Here is a 25274-nt window from a genome sequence, read left to right as displayed (position 1 = left end):
CCTGCCAGTGCCTTATAATCATTAATGTGAACAGGAATTAAGTTCTCAGAGTTGCTTTGGCAAATGCAATGAATAAAGATGTACTTCCTGCTCCTTGTCCCTTAAACATTCATTAAAATAAAATGATAAATGTGTATTTGGCTTTTTCTTTTCTTTTTTTTCTTTTTTTGGTGCACATCATCTCATTGATCTCACAAATTAAAGTGATATAATAATTACACTGACCAATAATAAAAAAAAAATTGAGAAAGGAATAACAAAAAAAAATATGCGTGAGAAAATCTTAAGACCGTAGCTGTTCCCATCCAAAATTGTGAATTTAACTTATGGGCAAAATTAGAATATCACATAAAAACATTTGTGAATAAAGCAGCGTTTCCATCCCATGTGTTCAAGAGAACAAAATCATCACTTCCTAGGAAACTGGTGTAAGATATCTATAAACATTCATCAAAATAAAATGCTAAATGTGTATTTGACTTTTTTGTTTTTTCTTTTTGGTGCACATCATCTCATTGCTGTCACAAATTAAAATGCTGCATCCATTTATATATAATATAAATGGAAGTTGTTACAATGTGGCTCTTTTCCCCTCCATCATAAATGAGTTTGTCTCAGAGCGTCAGACGAAACACAGTAAACGCTGTCATGTTCTCTAGCGTTCGGATGCTGGTGTTTGGGAACACACTCGTGTGTGAGACGCTTCTGGAGGGAATTAAACCTTTATTAATGAATTAAACTTTGACTCCGGCGTTTCAGAAACACCAAACCAACATTTGAGATGCTGCGATGCCATTGGTCCGCTGCTTAGTCCAGTTATCCAATCACAGCCTCCGCTGAGGGAAAGTCACATGGGGACGAGGGATTTATTCGATAAATGTGTTTCAAACGTGTCTTCTTACTGGATAAATAAATATCCGCCTCAATTGAGCGCTTACATTTTTAAAATCACAGTCTAAAAAAAAAGAAAGAAAGACAGAAATAGAGCGGATAATATGTATATACAAATAGGTGTTAGCTCTAAAAAAAGCTGCATGCACAACAGTTTAAGAACAATTATTGAAATATGTTTGAACAGTTTTAGATACCACAAGTAATACCACAGACATGAGTATTTCATGTTGACTATGTTTTGACATGCTGGGGAACCATGATGTTGTCACGAAACAAAACATTTGTGTCAAATAGTTTCTGTTTTGATTTTAATTGTGATTGATGGCAAAGTTTAGGCCTCTGAAGTATGTACTTGAGCTCTAATTTTAGTCCATTACTATAGACACACCTTTAAATTCAACAGAAAGTTTTGTTATACTTCATTGCTTTTTTATACCGATTTCAAATAATAGTTTATCTCTGTCTACCTGATGTTAAACGATCCGCCTGCATATACAGCATGCGGGGCAAAACCTTTGCTAATTTGCTTTTACTGCCAAAAGCTATTTGCAGCTTATAAATAATGTCATTTTCACATGTAAATATATACAAAAATGATGTAGAGCAAAACAATATGTTTGATTTGAATGGTGAATCCACGTGTATATCATTCATTCATTGTCAAATTTGTCTTTTGGTCTCCTTCCTTCCCACCCTTTCTGACTATATATTCATCAGTCTCTACAAGGAAGAAGGAAGTTCACAAGCAACAAAAAGTGCATTATAAATATGCAAAACAGCTCCTTGTAAACCATGTGATCATTGTTTATTACTTTATCTCAATCCATAGGAATGTTATTTCCTTTCTTAGTAAGAGGAAGTTAGGTGACTAAAATAACCAAAAAAGGCAAAAGCCAAAGCAAACACTTTTGCACAAGACGTGTGTCACACTATTGCATCTTTAACAAACAGTTGATAACATGAGCCTTATAGTTTATCTAGGGTAAAATACAAAATTAAACCTTTTAACATCCTCTCAGTTTCCATGAAGGTCTAAAGAAACACATAATTCGACATACAGGGAACTCTTTAGATCCTGCAGATCATAGCTGGCCTCTTGTGATGTACAGTAAATACAGGGTATTTTCAGCCTAAACCTAAAATAGTAGAATGCAAATGAGAGGTGGCTGATATTTGCCTAATTTGGCTGTTTAAAAGTCAACTTCATGCCGGTTCAATAGGGTGTTTCTCTGATTTGCATTAGCGGATATTGGCAATAAGTAGACCTGTCTGGCATAGGTGGCTGCAAAATTCCACAGAATTTGTTCATCATTCATCAAACTAATACGCATGTCTTCTCCTTGTATGTAAATATTTTGGCTGATTCGATCATTCTCTTAGGCTACTGTTGAGAATGTGCTGATGTTCAAAATCGGTGGCTAATTTTTGTGTGACCTGCTTACGCCCCGCTGACGATTAGGGGTGGACCCCCTCTGGTGCTCCTCGGTTACTTTTGGATGAAAAATTGTACGTTTTGTTGTTTCGAATTTTTTACTTTGTCGGAATGGTACGAAACTTAACAAAGGTTTTGGCACTTGCTATGTAAAAAAATAAAATAATAGTAATCATGGACATGATTTGAAAAGGTTAAATGGTCCTGAAAAAAAAACGTGCTCCTCACGGTCAAAAATGAGCGCATTGGAAATGAATGGGAGACGAATTTCATCTAGTGCAGTGGTTCCCAATTCCAGTCCTCGTGACCCACTACTCTGCACATTTTGTATGTCTCCCTTATTTAACACACCTGAACCAGATCATCAGCTCATTAGGAGAGACTCCATGAACTGAACTGAGTGTGTCAGATAAGAGAGACCTACAAAATGTGCAGAGCAGTGGGTCACGAGGACTGGAATTGGGAACCACTGATCTAGTGGAAGCGTTTGGTACTGCGGCCAAACACAATCTGACTGAAAGCACATTTTTTGAGATATCAAGCTCAAATTTGGAACACAACTTTGTTCTTTGTAAAGCCAATGAATGGATTTGATTCTCTTGCAATTTTAGAGTAAAACGACATTTTGAAAATATATATTTCATATAAAAATTGAAAATAGTATTTTTTGTGCATTTTTCATAACAATACACGTAAAATTCTGTTACTTTTTTTAACTTCACTTTTTAAAACTTTTTCACTTCAGGCAATAATCTGCCAAGTGTCGTCTTTGAAAAGAGATCAAACTGAAGTCTGTCGCTCTGAAGCATTCAAGAACAGTTTAAGTTGGATATTTATTTTTCAGGTCTATACTCAAAAAGTGAATACATGGATTATAAATACAGCGTAAATATATTTTAGGACCATAAAATCCCCTAAAAATACAAAATATTAAATAAAGAACATTATCAAACTAAAATATAGTACATTTATTTCATTGAATTTTGTCATTTTTGACCGACACACGAAGAGCACCAGAGGGTTCATTTTTCTTATAAAATCCATACGTTTTCGTATCGTATAAATTCATAAGAAATCACCCCCTCATGAGATCGGGCTGGCAGATTCTGGTAACAGGTCTCACAGTAACCCATAAAATATCTGAAGTCCTGTTCTTTCCCAAAAGATTTTGCTCTGCAAGTGTGTCGTCTCCTACTAAAGCTAAATGAGCAAAGACAGGTACAGTAGTTACTTATAGATTGATTTGCCGAAAACATTGTTCTGTGCGTCCAACTGCACAATTGTGGGCCGGGACTGTTTTTGAGAGGGTTCGGGAAAACTGTCATCGTTTTTGCTATTTCACTTGATGACACTAATAGAAGTTCAATAAGGTCACTAGTTTGATAATAAGAAGTTACTGTACTGGTTAGACTACACACACGTGAATAGAGTGCTGCGGGGATGACATATTTCTGTGAGCCAAAACCCACAAACGAGTTTGCATTTTAACACTTCCTGTTCCATCGTCCTGAGGTCTCAAGATATTTTCATGTTTTATTCTTTGACGTAAAATACATTTGTTGAAGTGTAATGATGGTGACGTGGAAGTCATGTGACCGTGGTTGTAGTTCATTTTCAGCTTTTGACTTCTGCCAATTGTGTTTGCGCTTGTTTTCATGATGAACAAAACATGCGAGTACCACAAACTTTTGTTAGTCACAGAGCTTATATTCGGCAATAAGCCAATGGAGAGATCCTATTGAGTTTTTGTCGAGGGGTCCAGGATGGTGCTAACTTACAAAAATATCTCATCTCTGCAGTGGATCCGGACGGCGAACTGTTGTGCGACTGCAGTTCTTCACTCAAGTGTCCCTGATTTACTCCCAAGCCATCAACAATTTACTGAATGCTACAAATGCTCCATGTCCAGGGTCACTGAAGAGAAAGAGGAAATGAGAAAGAAATATCAGAAGAAAGGAACAGCAATGAAGACATGTATTTCTTTAAAGGGATCATCGGATGCCCATTTTCCACAAGTTGGGATGATTCTTTAGGGTTTTCATGTAAAGTTTGTAACATACTTTAATTAAAATTCCTCAATGGTTGTGTAAAACAACACCCTTTTATATGAAGATAATATGATGCCATAAAGAATCGCATTTGCATTAAAAGTACCATTTCGGCAACGAGAACGTTTCTGAGCCAAATGAAGAATAAGATGTGTTCTGGTGACTGGCGTGTTTATTGAACCAATCCGATAAAAGTGCGTACACCCAAAACCACGGTGACTTTGAGATTTATCAATATGGACGTTGGCGTACGGCACGCTCAAATCCTACGCCAGCTCAGGAGGTGGTGTAGGCCTACATGTACGCACGTTTTGAGTTAGTGTGGAAATGCGCAGAAAAACAATTCCTAACACCACAAAACGCACTGACAAACTAAAAGATATGATATATTATTACCCACTGTAAAAAAACAACAACATAGGGATGTTAACCGATGACCGTTTGACCGATGGTTGACCGTATCAACATTAACCGATTAAAGTTGTCGACAGTTAACTAAAGTTAAACAGTGGACTAAACGCTATACAGTTAGCCATCTCATTCCAAGATCTTTTTGTGTGAAGTGAACAAATCCCTCACACTCAATTTTTCATAACTCGCCTGTTTGTACTTAATAAACCAATAAAAACATTTGGTTTTCTGTGTCGGCTGCAAAGATTAAGTCTAATGACTCGCAATCTTCACAGTAGTGAACGCGCCAGAGAGAAATACACATTTCATACGGATTACATCGTTTTATTTTGTTTTGAATGGTTCTGTTTAAAAGTAGAGATTTCTATAGATAATAGATAGATTTCTATTTTTTTTTTAGGTGTGTGAGGCTAGTAGTCTACCTTATAGCCTACGTTGAGTTTCGGTTATGGATAATAGCTTAATGTTATCCAGTTCAGGCGCTGGCGCCTCCGTGTCTTTATTATCTCTGCCATTTACTTTTTATTTATTAAATCGAGAAATTGGATAATGAAACACTGATTAAAATTAAGATACAATTAATACAAAACGAAATTCGCTTTAAAGAAAGGCTTTGTGCTTTCTGTTTGAGGTCTCTGTGAATGTTTTAAAGCATGCCGCTTTCAGAGCGGTCGCATCCGTTGTGGATAACTGTCACGTAACATTGTTTTTTCCCCATAAATGTGAACACGAAAAATAAAAGACAAAAGACTTTTTTAAAAAGACAACCATCCACAACTCTATAACACTCCAGGCAAAGTATACCTCTTTTTTTTGTTCAGTAATAAAAAGGCTTTCAATGACCAAAAAATAATTCAGACTGACAAAATAATAAAAATGACATTCTTCTTCTTTTAAATAATAATAATAATAATAATAATACAAATAATAATAATAACGACATTCTTCTTCTAAATAACAATAAGCGTCATTAATAATAAAAATCATAAATAATAAGAAGAATATTACAAATTGTCATGCAATTATTAATGTGAATGAATGGTACTCCACATCACATCATCATCATTATTGTACACCCTAATACATGTGACGTGATACGAAATTAAATGCTAATTGTTTCAAAACACGTGCTGTAAAATAATGCAATTGTGATAGGTCATTTGCTCATCCAACGTCGGAGAAGTTTCTCTTCTTTGCCGTCTTCCGTGTGTCCATGGCGTAAAATGAGGGCGTGGGGGGAGCGGAGACTTGAATATATAAGGGCGTGTTATTCAAATGACGATCGTTTTCAGCTGCGCCATTTATCAAGGGCAGGTATTGCGTACACCTGGATTTCAAAGGTACGCACAGCTTCATAAATCAGGCGATGAGAGGAGTGTAAGCATAATCTTACGCCAATATATACGCCCGTTTCTACGCAAGAATGATAAATGAGGGCCAATGAGTGAGAGAATCGTGCCAAAAACTTGAAGCGCAGATGAAAGAAAGACGCAACTGAACAAATCGGGTTATTTCGGGGACTTTTTTGCCCAAAAGTCATATAGACATTTGCAACAGTTTATTTATTTTTTTTAAGTTTGATTTTACACAATGAATCTGTTTTGCAGTTCCTGACTCTGTTGTTTTCGGTTGCAAATTGCTGTTCACAGGCTTGCTGTGCTTTTGGCCGTATTTGTGCGCAAAAGTGTAAGCGCGGAAAAATGGAAGTCAGAAGAACACAGATCCTATTTATTTTGCGTTAGCATGAAGCTGCAGCTTCACAATACATGAATTACACTTACGAATAACAGTTTTTCTTACACTTGAAAGGCGATTTACACCTTTACAAATCTTCTCTTGCGCATGCAAATTTAATTTACGCTTGCAATCTTATGTACACTTTCACAAATCTTACCCTGTGCATGCGATTCTTTATGGCTTCATATTACCGTCATACTTTTACCTCCTCAAAAACAGCTCTGTTCACAGCGACCTGTTTCGGTGCATGTCTCTTTAAATGATAATGAGCAACTCGTACGCTCATGGCGTTTTAAAAACGCGGCGCTCCCATTGAAAACGATTGAAAAATACGCCAGCCGCGTGAAAACATCGCTTTGGTGGACACACGGCCTAAAAGTGAATTTTGCATCCGATGACCCCTTTAAACAGTGTTTCTCAACGGGGGTAATCAGAGAACAGAGGTGTTCTTGTGGGTCGAGTTTACACCGAAGATTCTCGGCGAGAGGAGATGAAACTTGTACTTGCAGAAGAGAATGGTCCGCAACATTGTAACACTGGCTGGACGCAACTTTCCAAAACTGTTGTCACACTCACACGGATAACATCAGAAACAGAACTGAACATCTGTTGACTGTCTGCGCTAGAACAGACAGCGTCACTGATGAGAACGGGTTCTGTTTGCTTTAGACGTGACTCGTCTGGTGTAGACGGGGTGTAAAACTTTAATTCAGTGTTTGTTTCTGTTAGCTTTCACAATGACATCCAGACATGATATCAATACTGACATCACTAAACAATCCCTTCAGCTTTTTTTCCCGGAATAATAAAGAAGAGAACTTCCTGTTTGCTGATTGACTACAGCTTGTGATAAGCTACCAGACAGTTTCAGTGTTCAGTCATAAATATTCACATGGCTTTTTTGCTCCCTGTGAAACTAATGATGTAATGCTATTCCAACTGTCCAGTCAAATCAAATTTGCTATTTGGCATTCAGTGGCATTCTTTTTTAGTGGTATAATAATAATAATAACAAACAGAAAAATAATCAACATTAATATTTAGGGAAGCAATATTTGATGCAGTGGTGAGGGATATAAATAATGAATGTTGGCCGAAAAATGTTGAGAACTATGGTTTTAAAAGAAGGTTATTATAGTTACTAATACAACTAAAACTAAAGCCATAAAAACAATAATTTTTGCAACTTTAAATAAAATAAATGTTAACTGAAATAAAATCAAATATTTCATCTAGTTGAAAAATAACTAAAATAACTAAAACTAAAACTGAAATAAAACATATTTTAACTAATAAACACGACAAAAACAAAAAAGAAATAACAGAATTATAAAAAAAAAAACGTTACAGTTAAAATGGAAATGGTAAATACAAAAATAAAAACTAATTCAAAATATTATGAAAAACCTATAAAGTATTTTAATAATACTAAAATAACACTGTTTAAAAAGTAAATGTATTCAATATGGTCAAATTCGTTCATTAATTTCTGAGTCTCCTCATTGAAACTTTAAATATTCATATGAATTAATTCATTACATTTATATAGCGCTTTTCTGGGTACTCAAAGCGCTTTACATAATTTAATGATATGTAAATGATAATCTATAAATGATCTTGTCGCCATGTTCTAATTACCGTAATAATGAGATTCGTGTCCTCGTAGAACTCGTAATTACGACTTGCAAACTCAGAATTTCGTGAGAACTGACTGATGCAGATTCATTTTGACGTTGATATTGTCGCCTTACAGAAACACATAATTCTGAAGACGTGGACATCTTTGAACGTTTACAGCATGAACGCAGAATTAGCTAGTCTTTTCATCAGTACAAAACCAAGTTTCCCATCATCCAAATGGAAATGAAGGCCAGAAACCAGTCTCATACCAGTCAAAGTAGCAGTGCCCTCCACAGGTGCCGTCATGCTGTCCGTTATCCGCCGACTCCAGTTCTACGCCGAGATGGTGGTCGGGAGAGTTCCTCATGTTGCCCAGGTAGCGTAAGGTACCGGTGCTGATCCGTCCCGAGGGTAACATGATTCGGACCCTGTGCCCGATCTTCAGATCCAGGGGAGAGTGGGGAACAAACACTCGATGAGGTCCACCTCCACTCCTCCAAGACCTTACACTGGAGAAAGAGTCAAAACATTTAACACTTACACAAACAGAACTCTTTAAATGTATCACTGATTGTTACACAGGAATTCTTGATTCTGATTGGCCAATCACTGCATTCCAGAGTCAATTTATTCCACAGTTCTCTGGAACACTTGATTGTGAGGGAAGAATGAACATGTCAAGCTTAAAGGTGCATTGTGTAATATTTAGGAGGATCTGTTGACAGAAATGCAATATCAAGTTACCATTCAGTGGTGTATAAAGACCTTACATAATGAACCGTTATGTTTTTATTACCTTAGAATTTGTCATTTCTATCTATTCAGTAACTTCTGTTGGCTGCAATTCACAACCTCACCACTAGATGCTGCTAAAAATGACCTTTAAAACATTATAAACCAGACCTGATGTTAGACATGGCAGAAGTGGCTCTGGAGTCTGATGGGCCGGTAACACCATAACTAAGCAATCCCATGTCAGGTCCCTTCTGCTGGTGAATCTGTCTGAGATTGAGACCACCTATGGAAAGGTGGAAGAGATGGTCAAATTTTTCCCATTCATTTCCATTTTCCTTACGCCGTGTGCTAACCAGACATGACCCGGTGACACACGATAAAATGCACCTTTTCCATGTTAATCAGAGTTTTTGTCCTTACCAGCCGGCTCAAACAACAACATTGTGCTTTATTTAATGTTAAAGGCATCTAATGTGATTTTGAATATCATTTTGTGTGACAGTTATAGCCATACTGAGAGCAACAATGGATAATTCACTACAGATGTTGAAGGGGACATATCATGAAAATCTGACTTACCGTGTTTAAGTGCTATAATCTTCTACCAACCCAGAAAACGTGAAAAGTGAAACCCAGTAACTTTGTTCTGGTGAGCCTTTCTCTGCAAGCGTGTCAAAAAATTAGCCGATCAGATTTCCCTCCCCTTCTGACGTATGAAGAGGATCTTATTATAATATTTCCGGCCCTTAATCTACACGTTTACACACACCAGCCGACATTTGGTTTCGTAAGCGAGAACAGAGACCAGTTCTAACGCAATGATAAAAGATCCAGCAAAGCATGAAACTGTTCTGTGGTTGAGCACAGACGAAGACTGAACACTATTGAACATCACAGCTGTCTTATGAAGACCTCAGGAACTGTGTCAACGTGTGTAAAAGTTAAACATGACGGTACATGCAAGTCGATGAGATCAATGTAACTCCACATCAGCTACATAAATGTGTCCACTAACATTCAGAAACGTCTAAAAGTGAAACTCTTCCCAAGTCTCTCCGTAAGGCTGCACTCGCTACTGGTTATTTCTGAGATTTTGGATGAGTGAGATTGGCCTGTTTTGTTATTGCCGGACTCTTCTGAACGGGGGCGGAGCAACAGCTCATTTGCATTTAAAGGGACACGAACAAAAACGGCACGTTTTTGCTCACACCCAAAAAGGGGCAAATTTGACAAGCTATAATAAATGATATGAGGGGAATTTTGAGCTGAAATTTCAAAGACACATTCTGGAGACACCATAGATTTATATTACATCTTGTGAAAAGGGGCATAATAAGTCACCTTTAAATTAAATGAAAGGAAACAAGAACATTCAAGCTTACTCAATGTGAGCAAACAAGTTCGACAAAGATTGCTTCTGTCACTCGGTAAGTAATTTTAATAATATTAAAATGGTGTAATATTAATATGCAGTGCACTTGCAGAGAGGCTCCGCCCACAAGCTCTTCTGATTGGCGTCTGGTAGTCGTGTCACATGATCTGGGGTGGAGAGACTTAAAAGATGGATAGTTCACTTTAAAATGAAAATTCTGTCATCATATGCTATATACAGAACGTCAGTAACCAAACAGTTATCTGGTCCCATTGACTTTCATAGTAGGAAAAAAAAATACTATGGAAGTCAATGGGACCAGTTAACTGTTTGGTTACTGACATTTTTCTAAATATCTTCCTTTGTGTTCAGCAGAAGAAAGAAATTCATACAGGTATGAAACAACGTGAGGGTGAGTATATGATGACAGAATTTTCATTTTAAAGTGAACTATCCCTTTAAATGCTTGTCGCTTGAATCGTATCCCATCGCGTCTGGTTAGGACACGGTGTAACACCAGGGCAGTTTTGACATCCAGTCCACCAAAGGAACATGAAACTCTTACTAGAACATTCATGTTCCTTCTCCTCAGAATCCAGTCCGTTCTCCAACCCAGACTCTATGAAGACCTCGTTTGTATCGTCTGAATCGGTGTCTCTGTACAGCAATCCAGACCTCACCAGAATCTCAGCGCTCAACTGAAAAGATCACATCACACAATTGAAATGCACGTTAAAAAGGTTAGGCTTCCGTCAGGTGCTTCATATACTGTATATACAACCTTTTAGGGGTTCCCATCATGGCATTTTATGGATTTAGTCCAAAATGATTTAGCTTTAATTCATTTTTTATTTTGATACGATTAAATAGCTTGTTGTTAACATACTTTATCACTAGAAAACTTGAAATAGCTCGTAAAACATGAAGACATTTCTATAAACCATTTTGGCATGAAGGGTTCTTTAGAACTGAATCAAGAACCCTAGAGTTCTATATAGAACCCTACTGAACCCCACTGAACCCCATTTTCTAAGAGTGATACAGAAACCTTGACTGTTCACACTGCAAAAAACAACCAAACAATTATAGGACTGGGTAGTTACCGCGGTATAAAATGTCTGAGATTTTGCTATATAGTGTATATCACGGTATGTAAATATATAGCTCTTTTGACACTTTAGAGTGATGAAATGCATGAACGAGAATATAAAGAGCGGGATGTGCTTGATGTTATAAAAGAGTTATAAGCGCAATCTATAAAGTGCTCATGCTGACTCCCACACTGCCACAGTCCACACACAGAACGCTGCCTCTCTCAGTCGATCGTGAATTTGGGACGTGCTCGATGTTAAAATGTTTTACTAGCAGTGAAAAGAGCTCAATGCGGTGCACGCGCTGACTGACACATCGTAAACACGTGTGTAATGTATTGATGATCGCGTGTGGTTGATCTGAACTGGCTTTTGCCCTGTCTGCCTATGATATAATGATGGTGATGCAGTAGCGCCTCACAGCGTTCACTCCATTACATTACAACATGTATCACACATGACAACGTGCACAGTCTCTCAGCATGTGATTGCGAATTCAGTTCTCTTTCACGCCTTATTGCGCTTGAATGGTCGAATACACACGCAATTATGTCAAAACGCCCATTGTGTGCAGTATTCATGTAAACCAGGGTTTCTCAAACTCGGTCCTGGAGGGCCACTGTCCTGCACAGTTTAGCTCCAACCCTGATCAAACACACCAAGCTGTGAGTTTCTAGTGATCCTGAAGACATTGATTAGCTTGCTCAGGTGTGTTTGATCAGGGTTGGAGCTAAACTGTGCAGGACAGAGGCCCTCAAGGACCGAGTTTGAGAAACCCTGATGTAAACACAGCCAGTTATGGTTATGGCTCAAGTGAAAGTAAACAGTTGGGTGTAAACTGGATGTGTATCAGTATTAGGGCTGTCACTTTCGATCGGGCACAATCGATCGGACCGACCAACACAAGTTTCGAAAACTAAAATAGGGAATCGATTTTAACGGCCTTCTCTCGAAGCGCGTCCAGCTCGTCACCATACGCCCGCAGCGAACGCGCGTCACACACAGCGACTGCAGGCTCTGACACACACACATAACAGCAAATTATACTTCTGCATAATGTGTCTCTTTTTACTACAAAACTGTGAATTCTGCCGGTATTCAGACAGTCTCATGCATACAGACACAGATTCGGGCTAGAGTCGCCTACGTAGGTGAAATTTCTAATCGTAAACTTCAAATCGTTGAAGCCGGCAGTGATGTTGTTCAGTGATGTTATGGCAGTCCACTCTGCTTATTGTTTTTCCAGAATGTTGCACTCCTGTTTGTCATTGTGCACGAAACTTCACGCCAATAAATCATCAGGAATATTGCTGACTTGTGCGTCTCAAGCGCCCTCTTTACGTTCGTCCTAAAGCCTGTTAGTTGTCCGTGGATTTGCCGATATTTGGCGTTGAAAATGGAAACGTCTTTGGACGTGGAAAATCGATTTTACAATCGATTCAATGAACACTTATGTCTCAAAAATCGAACAGGATTTTTTCACAAAAGTGACAGCCCTAATCAGTATAATAGATCTGTGTATTCGGTCTTAAAGTGACAGCAGCCTAATAAACCTGCTGCTCTGTGTGTCATTAATATCAATCAAACAAAAGAGAAAATCACTCAATTCTCTGAATAACTTGTTTAGCTTTAATAAGAAACTAATTAAATTCATACAGTGATGACTATGCAATATTTAATTTTTTACATTTGATTACTACATTTCTGTTCTAACATGTTAAATAAACCCATTGTACCTGAAAAACTTAATTTGTTTAATTCATATATTGTATTTGTCATATTGTTTGTAATTTGCTTCTTTTTTATTATTTTTAATACTAAAAGTGAGATAAAATAACACAAATAACTATATTGCGGTATATCGTTATCATAAAATAAAATTTCTCATATTGTGAAATAAGACTTTGGTCATATTGCCAAGTTTTTCTTACAGTGTTTTTGTCTTGTTTTCCTGAAATTTGAAACCTTATTAAATCAAGATTCGCTTGAGAAGCAAAATGACTCCAGACATTAAGGGCCAGATTTACTAACAGCTTACTGCACTATCAGCACAAACTCTCGTATGCCTTTAAAACATTTCTGTCAGGATTTAATAAAGACAGTGAAAAATGTTCGCAGAAAATGTCTGGACACAGGTATTTTTGTGGCTGACCTTATTGCATGTATACTGCTCACACTTTATATGAGGTGTTTTTAAATACTATGTAGTTACAGCAAAGGGTTAAGCGTGAGTTAATGGGTAAGGGAAGGTTAACAGAGTAATTAAAGATGCAATTATAGAAAATAATTCCAGATGTAATTACATGTGGGTAGTTTTTAAATATAAGTACAATGTAAAACCATGCATGTACACAGTAAGTGGATTGTACACCTAATATAACGTGGGACCTGTGCATTTGTAGAAGTTTGCCTCTTAGACACAGCATTAATAGGAGGAGAGTATTTACTGCAACCTTTAAGCATTGCTAGTTCCAGTTGCCAACCCCATCAATTACCTAATGAAGCAGTCATACTCATTATCAAAAAAGCGTGCATACCACATTTTGCATTTAAACGAAGGGTCAGGCGATCAAAGCAGCAATCAGGTGTCACAGGTGGTTCGTTATGATGGATTTGTGAGTTAGATTCATTTCTGAAATATTATTAGACACACATACCTGGTCTCTCAGATCACATTGTCTCCTTCGCAGCTCCACAAACCGCATCTCCCATGATGCTCTCTGATTTGCAATCTCTATCTTCAGCTCCTGGATCTCCCCCTCAGCCTTTAACAGTCTCTTGTGCAGGCGTTCACGCTGAACACAGTTTTCTGCTCTGGCCTTCTTCTCAGAGGCTGTCTTTACATGTGTCCCGGCGAGATGCTTGACACCTTGGACAACTACAGATTTATGAAAGGCTTAATATTAGGATAGTTCACCTTAAAAAATGAAGAAAAAAAAATATTTTCTCACTTGCATGTCGTATGAAACCTCTATGGTCTCCTTGTGGAACACAAAAATCTGTATTTTTTTTTTTTTTTTTTTTAAATGCCTCAATATACAATGAATGTCAGTGTTGTTTTGGATGGACAAAAACAGTCTTTACAGTATAATGTTCCACAGAAGAAAGAAAGTCATAGAGGTTTTGTAAGAGATGAGGTCCAAGGAATCAATGACAGAATGTTATTTTTTCCTTTAAGGCCCCTTAATTTATGAGTTCTGCAATGTGATTTTGTCAGACTATTTTTCATACAAAACTAGCCTGCCATCTATTGGACAGGTATGCACATAACATGTGTCTTGCATTTACAGATGCCTTATCCACGTTATGATGTATTGGCAGAGTTAAAACATTTACGTTACAATTGTAAAACAATCAGCAGATTTTGCATATAAAAAATTGATCAAGATTGCTCTATCCATGATGTTTGGATTTACCTGTGGTCAGTTTATGGTCAGTATCAGCTGCATGCTCCGTCCATGGGGCAGATTTTAGAGCACAGTATGGGCTGACCTACAGTACAGACAAATAACATTTGATTCAATTTACCAGTAATAACTGGAATAAGCTAAAATTATACAATGTATTTACATTAGCATTAAAGAGGACCTATAATGTTTTCTTTAGTGTGTAATATTGCTGTTTGAGCATGAAAAAGCTCTACAAAGTTACAAAGTTTATTTTATTTTCTCTTATATATTTCTAATATTTTTTAGTTATTCTCACTGTTTTTGAAACGCCTCAATTGTAGTCTTGAGTTTTCTTCCGGGGACGAACACGTCACAATATTCCTCATTTAAATAATTAATACGCAGAATAAAGGGGCGGGGCCTGGTTGAGTTAGTTAGTAGTGTGTTAAACTGGCGGTTATGGAAAGGGGCGGGACATTTCCCAAACACACTCGAACCGCTCGACCAATCACAACACACTGCTCCAGCCGACCAATCAGAGCACAGTGTGCTTTTCAGAAGGAGGGGCTTCATAGAGACAGCAACTAAACAGAGCGTTACTGACAGACTGGGAAGAGAGGAGCCGCAACAATGGAGAATATGAGGAACCTAATCAACATTCAAGCAGGAAAACCTGTTCTAGTAGAGCCTGAAAACAACATCAAGACTTTGAAGAAGGGCATAATAGGTCTTCTTTAACTGAAGAGTACACAATCACCCAGAAAAATCTCCATGTGCACAACAGGCCCTTGAGAGTCCAGGCGACTGCTGACCACACACACGTAGCCATTTTATGGAGATTTCACATGGTGCCTGCAATACACACATGGAATTAATTCAAGCATAATTCTGTATATTACGTCCTTAAATTCTGACTCAGGTTTAATGACTGCCAACCCGTGTGGCTTTGAGTGAAAGAGGAATCTATTCTGCTATTTACTTCTGTAAAAACATTGAAGCATGTAAATACCTTGATACAACAGTTGAATGATTCAGTGTCTGAATAAAGATTCCTGTTGAACTTCAGTGGATATAAAAGTGTGTGTTGGTTTGTTTCTCTTCAGTTGGTCATCCGATGGCATGTTCACAGACCAAGACTTCAGCAGACGCATCGAGCCTAGAGACATAATCCTGTGTAATCTGATTAGTGACAGGGTTACGTGCTCCTCTTGCGTCCCATCAAACTAATTTTGGTTCCTGGTCCTATTTTTCCCAAGTCCATATATCTGTTATAATATAATATTTAGTTAAAACAAAAATAAAAATAAACAACTGGAAGACTTGGACACTATCACTGGTGATTCAATCACTATAAACAGCAGGCAATTCTAAAATGCAAATGTACTATAGTGATGTTAAAAGATTAGTTTACAGGTGTGATCAATGTCACAAACACTATGAAGCAAACTGATGCTTATATGTCATTCTGGGGGAAACCATGGATTATTGAGTTGTTTATCATTTATGTAGTTACAACAAGATGATTATTTGAAAAAATAATAGTAAACAATAGTAATAAAACAGATTCTAAAGCTGTGTAACGTTTTTGTTGTTCAAAATTAACAACATTAAACTACTGAATCAATACATTATCAATCCTTCTGTCATCAATGTTTTTGTCTTACCCTGATTCACTATGGTAAGCCTATTTGTGAAGATCTTTTCATTATGATTGTTGTAGCGCTGTGGAATATATTTTCAAGAATCTGACGTGTCTATTAAAGGACAAAAATCACCACAGGCCTCAGTGCATGCCAGGGTTGTGGGTAAGGAGGAATGAAGCGAGGAATCAAAAGCAAAAAAAAGCAACAACAAAAAAACAACAACCCCATGGGGGAAAACAAGACAGCAACTGGACAAGGCAAGACTTGGCTAGGAAAACATGATCTAGCAGGGCAGGACACAAGGGGTGCATTTGACGTCTGGGTGTCCCCTATCTGAATCCTGACAGACTGAACCAGCCAAGACTGGACCCAGCAGAATGAGCTTTAAGATACTTCCACCCACCAAGCCGGACGGTCGGGTCAGCGTAGGCTGGATGCGTGGATGTGACATTCTGGACTATAGATTAGGGCCTAGACTATCAGGATGGGGCTCTCAAAGACATCTGTAACCTTTACTTGGAAGACCACAGTGGGAGATGAAGCGGGTGAGAGCCTTGGGGTTCTGGGAATTCTCCAACTATCTACACCTTCACAGACATTGGGCAGCACTAACATGACCTGAATCCTTTTGCAGCGTCCAACCCGCTCTCTCTTCCTCGTCGAGTCAAGTTCCAGAGCCAGTCATGTCAGCTCCTGCCGGTCCACAGCCAGTCGAGTCAGCTCCTGCCGGTCCACAGCCAGTCGAGTCAGCTCCAGCCGGTCCACAGCCAGTCGAGTCAGGTCCAGCCGGTCCACAGCCAGTCGAGTCAGCTCCAGCCGGTCCACAGCCAGTCGAGTCAGCTCCAGCCGGTCCACAGCCAGTCGAGTCAGCTCCTGCCGGTCCACAGCCAGTCGAGTCAGCTCCAGCCGGTCCACAGCCAGTCGAGTCAGCTCCAGCCGGTCCACAGCCAGTCGAGTCAGCTCCTGCCGGTCCACAGCCAGTCGAGTCAGCACAAATTGTCATGCCCTCAGAAGCGGAAGAAAAGGAGGTCCCATGTTGGCAAGTCAAATGCCCTTCTTATAGAGGCGCCTAGCCCGTTGGTCCGGGAGGTCCTGAATTAAGTGGTTCCAGCCCCTGACAAGAGTCCAGTGATGGCTCCAGCTCCTGACCAAAGTCAATCATCCGCTCCAACCCATGAGGCTGTCCCTGAGGAAGCTGTCCCAGAGCCCGCCAGTGCAACCCCCCCGAGGGCACCCCAAGTCCAGTGTCTGTCCCTGCAGCCATGGAGGATGTTTCTGAGCCAGTGTCTAGGACTTTTCACAAATCTCCTGAACCCATTTCCCTAGCACGTACCCTTCCTTCCAGTTCGGTCATGTTCGGTCAGTTCATCCCCAAGTCCTTCCCCAATCAAGAATTTATCGCCAAGACTGTTTCTGACACCAAGGCCGTTTTCAATCCCGACCATTGGAGAAAGCCTGTGTTCCCAGGAAAACCTCTAATTTTGTCCCTACCCCTCCCATCCCGCCATCTGTGTTACCTGCTCATTACGTGTTTCCAAGGCCGGCACCTTCCCGGTCAGCCCCGAACTACTCCTCTGGATTATGTTCTTCCCTCCCAGCAGTTCTTCGACCTGTTGTGCTCTGGAGTTGGTTCCAGCTGTCACTGTTTCCCGTCGACCCTTCGGTTTGGACTGTTCCTGCCTCACCCTATCTTGTACTGTCTTCTGTTAATAAATATCCCTCCCCTGCTCATTCTGCTTCTGGGTCTCCCCTATCTGAATCCTGACAGTGCAGGTTAGTAAAGTTGACTTTATGAAACGCAGAAGGAACGTGAATATGATATATATTATTTATATCAGTAACATTTGCAATAAGGTCCCATTAGTTAATGTTAGTTGATGCATTAACTAATATTACCTAACAATGAGCAATACATTTGTTACAGTTTTTATTCATCTTTGTTCTTGTTAGTTACTTAATGTTAACAAATGGAGCCTTACTGTAAAGTGTTAACTTCATATTGTGTCCATATTTCCATTGATATACAGTGGCTAATAAATCATGTGGGTTCTTTCTCGGTGGAAGAATGAGGTTCTCCTCAATCGCATTAACTATGAACACGTTCCATTAATGTTTGACATCCACAAAGTGACAATACTTTTCGTCTTAATTTTCAATACTATATATATATATATATATTGGTTTATCACTTCAAAACTAGAAGACTTCTTCATCTTGATTGGCATCCAATGCAGTGACATACAGCAATTTTTAAGTTTTTGGAGCCACTAAGTGCTTTAGTCCTGCCACTAGATGGCAGAAGTATTCATTTCACATTCCTGATTTTAAACTAGAAATACTAGTTCAAATGTCTACAGGATATCCAATAATATTCTAAAATGCATTCTGTGCCACAGTTACTGTTAATAAACAAATACACTGAAATTGTGAAATGATCATGGATATATGGAATCAGATATATTCTGTGGAATTCTTATCGACACATTGTTTCTGTTAAGTAGGAACTTTTTGTAATAACAAGAGGTAATTTAAGGAAATAGTTATATTACAGCATATAGCATACTTTCAGAAATATGTATTGGTCAAGCTCAGACATATTAAACTTTGCTGGTTATAACTTTATCTAAACAATGGCAAGAAACGGTGGAAATAACCATATTTTGGTATTATCAGATTTACTTTTTCTTCTCTTTTTTTTTAGAGTGAGACAAACTATATCACAAAACAGCACAGAATCCATCAAATCCGTTTAGTTTGTGCTACTGTTTTCTGCACAATTAAGTCCCTTCCCGATGTAACGTATCAAAACCTTTAAGATGGCCGGTCAAAGAAAGTTATTCCTGCAAAAGCGCATCAGAATGGTCATTTTAAAATGGAAAAAGTGCCAAGTAAGACATAAGCTGCTAACTTTATACCCACCGACATTAATCTGCACCTTTTTAATTGAAAATGTCAGTTAAAGCTTGTGATTCCTAATTTAGTTCATTGTGTATGTAAATAGAGTGAAGACAAAGAATTAGCTGAACAGATTTCAGCATATGAGACATAAGACAAGTTTACAATACATTTGAGAGTTTATGATTATTACAAGGCCAAACTAATGTTATTTAAGTTTGTAACACTTTAGAATAATGGTCCGTCATTAATATTTAATATTCAGGAAGTAATGCAGGAAAAAATTAGTATAGTAGGGGAGACCGGGGATGGTTGTAACAATTTTGACCTTTCTGTCTATAGCTTGAAGTACTTTGAAGTCAGTGTGTTCAAAATCTGATCCAAACTAGTTACAAGTGTCTGCTATTAAATGACATAGCTATTATCTTTGCAACACAAACAGAAAATGCATGGTTTAGTTTCAAACACGAGGAGTGAAATGTTACAATTCACCCCATAGTCAGGGTTAGTTGTAACATACCCTGGGGTGAGATGTAAGATCATGATATCCACCGGGGTGATATGTAACATAATGAAATAAGGATTTTGACAAAAAAAAATATTTTGAAAGGTTTTTATTCAACACTGACTTTTCAGTATAACTGATGTGTGTATCACTCTTAGTCTCAGTGTGTTTGTCACTCTCAATCATAGTAATTGACCATTATAAATTGAACTTGAACACAAACATTGCTTGTTTGTAAGCATGTTTGTTACTGCCAGTGTTAGTAATGGCCATAATAAAATTTAACACTTGAACATTGTGTGTGTGTGTGTGTGTGTGTGTGTGTGTGTGTGTGTGTGTGTGTGTGTGTGTGTGTGTGTGTGTGTGTGTGTGTGTGTGTGTGTGTGTGTGTGTGTGTGTGTGTGTGTGTGTGTGTGTGTGTGTGTGTGAGTGTGCGTGCGTGTGTGACTCTGTTGTTTCTCTGTCATAGTAATTGACCATAATAAAATGAACTTGAACACTTGAACATTCTATTTGTGTAAGCATGGTTGTTACTGTAAGTCTATAGTATTGGCCATAATAAAATTTTGTTTCATTGTTGTTACAACTAACCCAGAGTCTTGTTGTTACAACTAACCCAGAGTCATGTAGCCATGAACTAGCTCACCTTACAGCTAACAGGCAAAACATTAGCACTAACAACTTGCATGGAAAATATCTACACAGACACACAATAACCATAATAAAAGTTTGAGTTTAACTACAAAGCAGAAATTCCCATAACAAAAACAAAAAAAAGTAAAAAAAGTAACTTTCTTATCTCAAAATAGTTTTTTCCACTCTAACATGTGCTGTGTCTGCCACAGGGCTCTACTTTATCACATGTGGAATAAGAACTAAACTGAGGATGTGCGAAGTGAATCAGGTGATTTGTAACTAGTTCCTGATTGGACAGATTGGAATTGTTACAACTGACCCGTGTTACAACCATCCCCGGTCTCCCCTACTAGATTAATTACTGAAGCCTCATTAAGAACTATTAACATGTTTTGACAAATTATAAAGAATTATCAATGAATTACTAATATGCCAAGTGTTACCTAGTCACTCTTCAAGAACTATTGTCACAAACTGCTCTGAGACGAGAAGGTTGCGGATCCAAATGCAGATTTATTGAAAGGGTAATCCACAATCGTAGTTGAAAACAGGCAAAGGTCATAAACACCGGGTAATCAGTCCAAACAATAACAGGGTCAAAGGGGCGCAGGCAAAACAGAGGAAACCAAGAGACCCCACAGAGAATGCTTGGAATTGCAGTGTGACACTGGAGGCGGCCATCTTTGCTGAAGGGTCACAGGATGGATTTGATGTGTGTGCTGCCCATACACACAAAATAGCCGTGGCCATGATGATTGAGTATCATCCGGAGCTGACTCGGGCACGGCGGCCATCTTGTTTGAGGACTCTGGAAAGGGCGGCCTTGGCGGGAAAAAGCTCGGGCTCGGCAGGCATGACGTGAAGAAGCTCAGGCTCGGATCACTGTAGTTCTTAAAGATCTGAGTAATTAGAGATGCACTTTATGACCATGTTCAGAGTCAAAAGGAAAATTGCTCAGATACGTTAATGTTGTGTTTGGTAATTCTTTATAATTTGCTGTAGTTCTTAAAGAGGCTAATTTCATTCAGTAATTATTGATTACCTAATAAAGAAATATCTCAGTCCCAACTTTGCTATTAGTTCATCTTGTTTGCATATTAGTTAATATAGCTGAAGTGTAGATTTACTCATTGCTTTCTGTAGTTACCTATAAATGATGGACCATTATTCTAAAGTGATACCTAAAAAGGAAAGGAAGAGCCTACATGCATTTTTAGATTAATATTGTATCAAATAGGACAAATGATGGGAACATGAAAATGCAGTACAGCATATTCATATTCTCCTATCAGAGGACTGGTCGTGTCATTACAGTATGACTCGATGAGCCTTACTTTCAGCATTTCATTGTTGCAAATATATTTACATCCACATTGAGGCGAGTTTGTTTAGGAAGAATTCATCAATCCCTCCAGACACATGTGTTTGTCCATAATGACATGTAAAGCATGATTCGACTTCTGTTTGAACATGTTCTTGTTGCATGTGGCAGTGACAGGCTCATTTTCCATTCATTGTGAGTTCTGTTGATCTAGAGCTTTTAAAAGAAATCGGAGCTTAAAATCACTGCGACTGATTGTTCTGTGTAAATAGTAGTCGGCTGTGTATTTTTGGATTGTCAGAAGTGGGATGGGTGGAAAATCGAGGCCTGGTGTAAACAACAGTGTAATGTTTCCTCTTTAACAGTGACTCTGGGGAGTGCTTATACATCTTAAAGTGAAAGTTCACCTTACAAATTAGCATACGCTAACACTTCATTTCAATGCTCCACTTTAGTTCTACTGACTATAAACTGCATGTCAACTTCTACAACTAACACCTATCCCTAACCTAACAGTCTACTAATACTCTGATGAGAGTTGGTTGACATGAAGTTGCAAAGTTACTTAGTTTCGTAGTCAGTAGAATGTCCGAACTATCGGAATAAAGTGTAAACGAACATTCGTGCATCATTTACTCAACTGTTCCAAACCAAAGTCCCTTTAAGGCAAGTCATTTCACCCGACGGCTTAAGTTTAAGTACAGCTTATCTCTTTGAATGGGCAAACATCAAATTCTCCAATGCTGTTATTAAATTTCATATTTGAAATCACCAATGAAAATTCTGAAGAATATCTTGGCCACTCTTTTCCATAAAATGAAAATGAAAGTGGACTGTGTCTAAGATTATAAAAAACACATATCACTTACAATTTTTAGTCTGTCAGAACAGTATAGCACATGAGACTTGTGCACTTGTAATTTGTATTATTTTTATGGGGTAATTGGGGTAATTTTGCAGCTTCACAGGCACAGTTTCCATCTAGGCTGTTCTTCAGAAATGCACCTTTTCAGTTGGTCTGGTGAATGGATGGATGTGCAACACACACGTGCCGTTGGCTGTGAAGTGCCTGACTCTCGGGGGTTTCATTAGTTCACTCCCCGAACACCTGTCCACAGAGACACAAGAGCCATACAGGCTTTTAAATTCAGACGCAGGCGTCTTAATGAGGCATTTTTTCAGGTCATGTCCTCTCATTCACTTCAGTTATGAATTACCTGCATTGTTATATATGACTGAGCACTTTCATTCATTTCATTTAAAGCACTTTACAGAGTTTGCTGTCTTCCTGTCATGGCAAATATGTCACATTAATCTGGATAATTACCATTTTCATGTTCTGTGGTGGCCCAAAGTGGCCTAGTAAAATTGACATCTTCACTCTTTATTTAAATATTATTATAAATGTGTTAAAGATTTTGAAGTCATTATGCATAGTTCTGCTTGGAGTCAATTATTTTATTTCTGAAAATAACGCAATGAAACATGACAAGTTGTGCGACATCATTTTTGCCCAGACTGTCAAACACAGAGATTATGTACACATGCAAAAGCAAGAGAGAACCAACTAAATATGAATAACTGATTGTGTTGTAGTCAATGTTTGCTTTTTCCTGTCAGCTTTTTGTTTTTCTATGCATTTTGTTTTTTCTTTGCATAGTAAAATAAAACCTGTAGCTGTAGTTTGCCCATTCAGTTTGTCAGATAAAAACCTTAAACAAGTTTAGTGTTTTGTTTTTGCCTCATATTTAAAATATTAAAAATATATATTTTCCTCATATTTCTATGGTTTAATCAAACTTGTAGGGTCATTAAAAACTAACATCCCCTCCAGACATCATCACTTTTGGACACTACTGTACTACAAGGTACTTAAAAGATATTTATACTATAAATAAAATTATACTACTATTAAAAACACACACACTGTTAAAAAACACACAAATGTATTCAGAAATACTGGTACCTTGAGTGTCTATTTTTACCTTATCTAAAAATATTTAACCTTTAATATTTAATATTTAACCAGGAAACCTTTGATTATTTTTTAGTTCACACTGGATATAGCTCATATCCTTAAGTTAATAATATATTTATTATTACTACATTTATTAGTAAATATATTCCTGCAGTTCGGACAGATAAACTTATGAACCTTGAATGCAATGGTACTGTAAGTCGCTTTGGATAAAAGTGTGATTGTGATTATACATTTTTATATTAGATTTTGATTTATTTATTTATTGAGCATTGTAACGAATGAAGTTAAATGGAAAGTTATTTGCCTGTGTCTTAGATATGACCATGTCATTTGACTTCAGTTTAACGACATGCATTTGTCTTGAAGTGCAGTGCAGTAATTATGAAAATGAGAGCTGCGATGCAAACGTGTCCCCTGCCTGCTGAATGGAAATGCAAAGCCACATATTTGAGAGCAAAATTTTACAGATGACAGAAACATACTTTATTTGCTCACGACAAATGAAGGGATTATTTCGGGTCATTTCAAAGAATCTTTTTTTATTCTTATGTTGATCTTTAAAGTTTTAATACAGTTATTTCTGAGGAATCCTATTAGAATGACTTTTAAAATGTTGATGTTTAATAGTCTTTGCTATTTTTCGAACAATTGGGTCAAGTTCTAAGTCTAAATGACATAGAGGATTGGGTAAGCTGTGCCATAATTTATTTATGTTGTCATGGTCGAGGAGAAAGTAATAAATGAATACACTTCATTTGATTTAGGATGCCTACGATCAACTAATCTACGACAAAGTAATGCCCACATTCTCCCAGAAAGTCTCTTGGTAACTCTTAATTTCAATGGTCCACTTTAGACATTCTACTGACTATAAGTAACTTTGCAACTACATGTCAAGTTATTCTACTAACCTGAACCCTAACCTAACAGTCTACTAATACTCTATTGTTACTTGTAGTTAGTAGAATGTCTAAAGTGGACCATCGAAAAAAAGTTTAACCAGAGATTTTATAGAAGAATACTTCTGTCAGGACCACTATCGTCAAATACAATTGTCAATTGCATACGGTTTGGATTGGCGATATGGTTCTGTTCTGGGCAAGAACTCCCTGCGCATCCATGTAGCCTAGCAGCAATAACCCCCCTTACGGTAAACAGAACAGAACCAACATGAATGTATTGCAGATATCATTAATTCAAGATTTTAAAGTACAACATAATTCGAGAATTTATTCTGATTCAAGGGGAATCAGAATGCCAAATCCTGACGGGGCGAGAGCAGGAGCTGGGGATGGAGGAGGGTAATAGGCCTTCATCGCATCGCAATAGAACGCCGGAAGTAGCCGTTTAAAATTGCTGAAGCAGTGTACTGCGTCTTCCGGTTATTGCGTTCACTATGGCTGCCTGTTAATTATCACTGGACTACTTCGCACTCGCATCTCCCAAAAGATTTTTTTTTTTTTTTTTTTTTGATTCCATTTTAATGGTTTAATTAAATTGTTATAACCAATTATTTAAAATTTAATGATTTAAGCAAAACTTTCTCCAAAGGTTAAACCAAACT

At 37.9% G+C, this 25274-nt stretch overlaps 1 protein-coding gene across 2 annotated transcripts; it reads right to left on the bottom strand.

Annotated features, from left to right (window-relative positions):
• Nucleotides 1-1682: 1682 nt before the first annotated feature.
• Nucleotides 1683-15910, bottom strand: LOC311276268 (uncharacterized protein). 2 transcript variants are annotated; one of them, XR_014625050.1, is made up of 9 exons: nt 15739-15910; nt 15487-15581; nt 14757-14832; nt 13998-14218; nt 10815-10947; nt 9046-9160; nt 8412-8651; nt 3923-4240; nt 1683-2637 (listed from the first exon to the last, which is right to left on the bottom strand). XR_014625050.1 is itself a non-coding variant. In XM_084385838.1 (8 exons), exons 2-8 carry the CDS (start codon nt 15556-15558, stop codon nt 4183-4185), a joined length of 915 nt encoding a protein of 304 aa, XP_084241964.1. In that variant the 5' UTR covers nt 15559-15581; nt 15739-15910; the 3' UTR covers nt 3305-4182. The 2 variants fall into 2 exon arrangements, 1 of the variants encoding a protein (XP_084241964.1); XM_084385838.1 differs by lacking the exon at nt 1683-2637 and having other exon boundaries at nt 3305-4240.
• Nucleotides 15911-25274: the final 9364 nt, after the last annotated feature.

Source organism: Rutilus rutilus, assembly GCF_951802725.1.
Source record: "Rutilus rutilus genome assembly, chromosome: 17".
Classification (NCBI taxonomy): domain Eukaryota; kingdom Metazoa; phylum Chordata; class Actinopteri; order Cypriniformes; family Leuciscidae; genus Rutilus; species Rutilus rutilus.
Note: the sequence above shows the minus strand (reverse complement) of the source record. Positions and strands in the feature narration are given on the sequence as shown.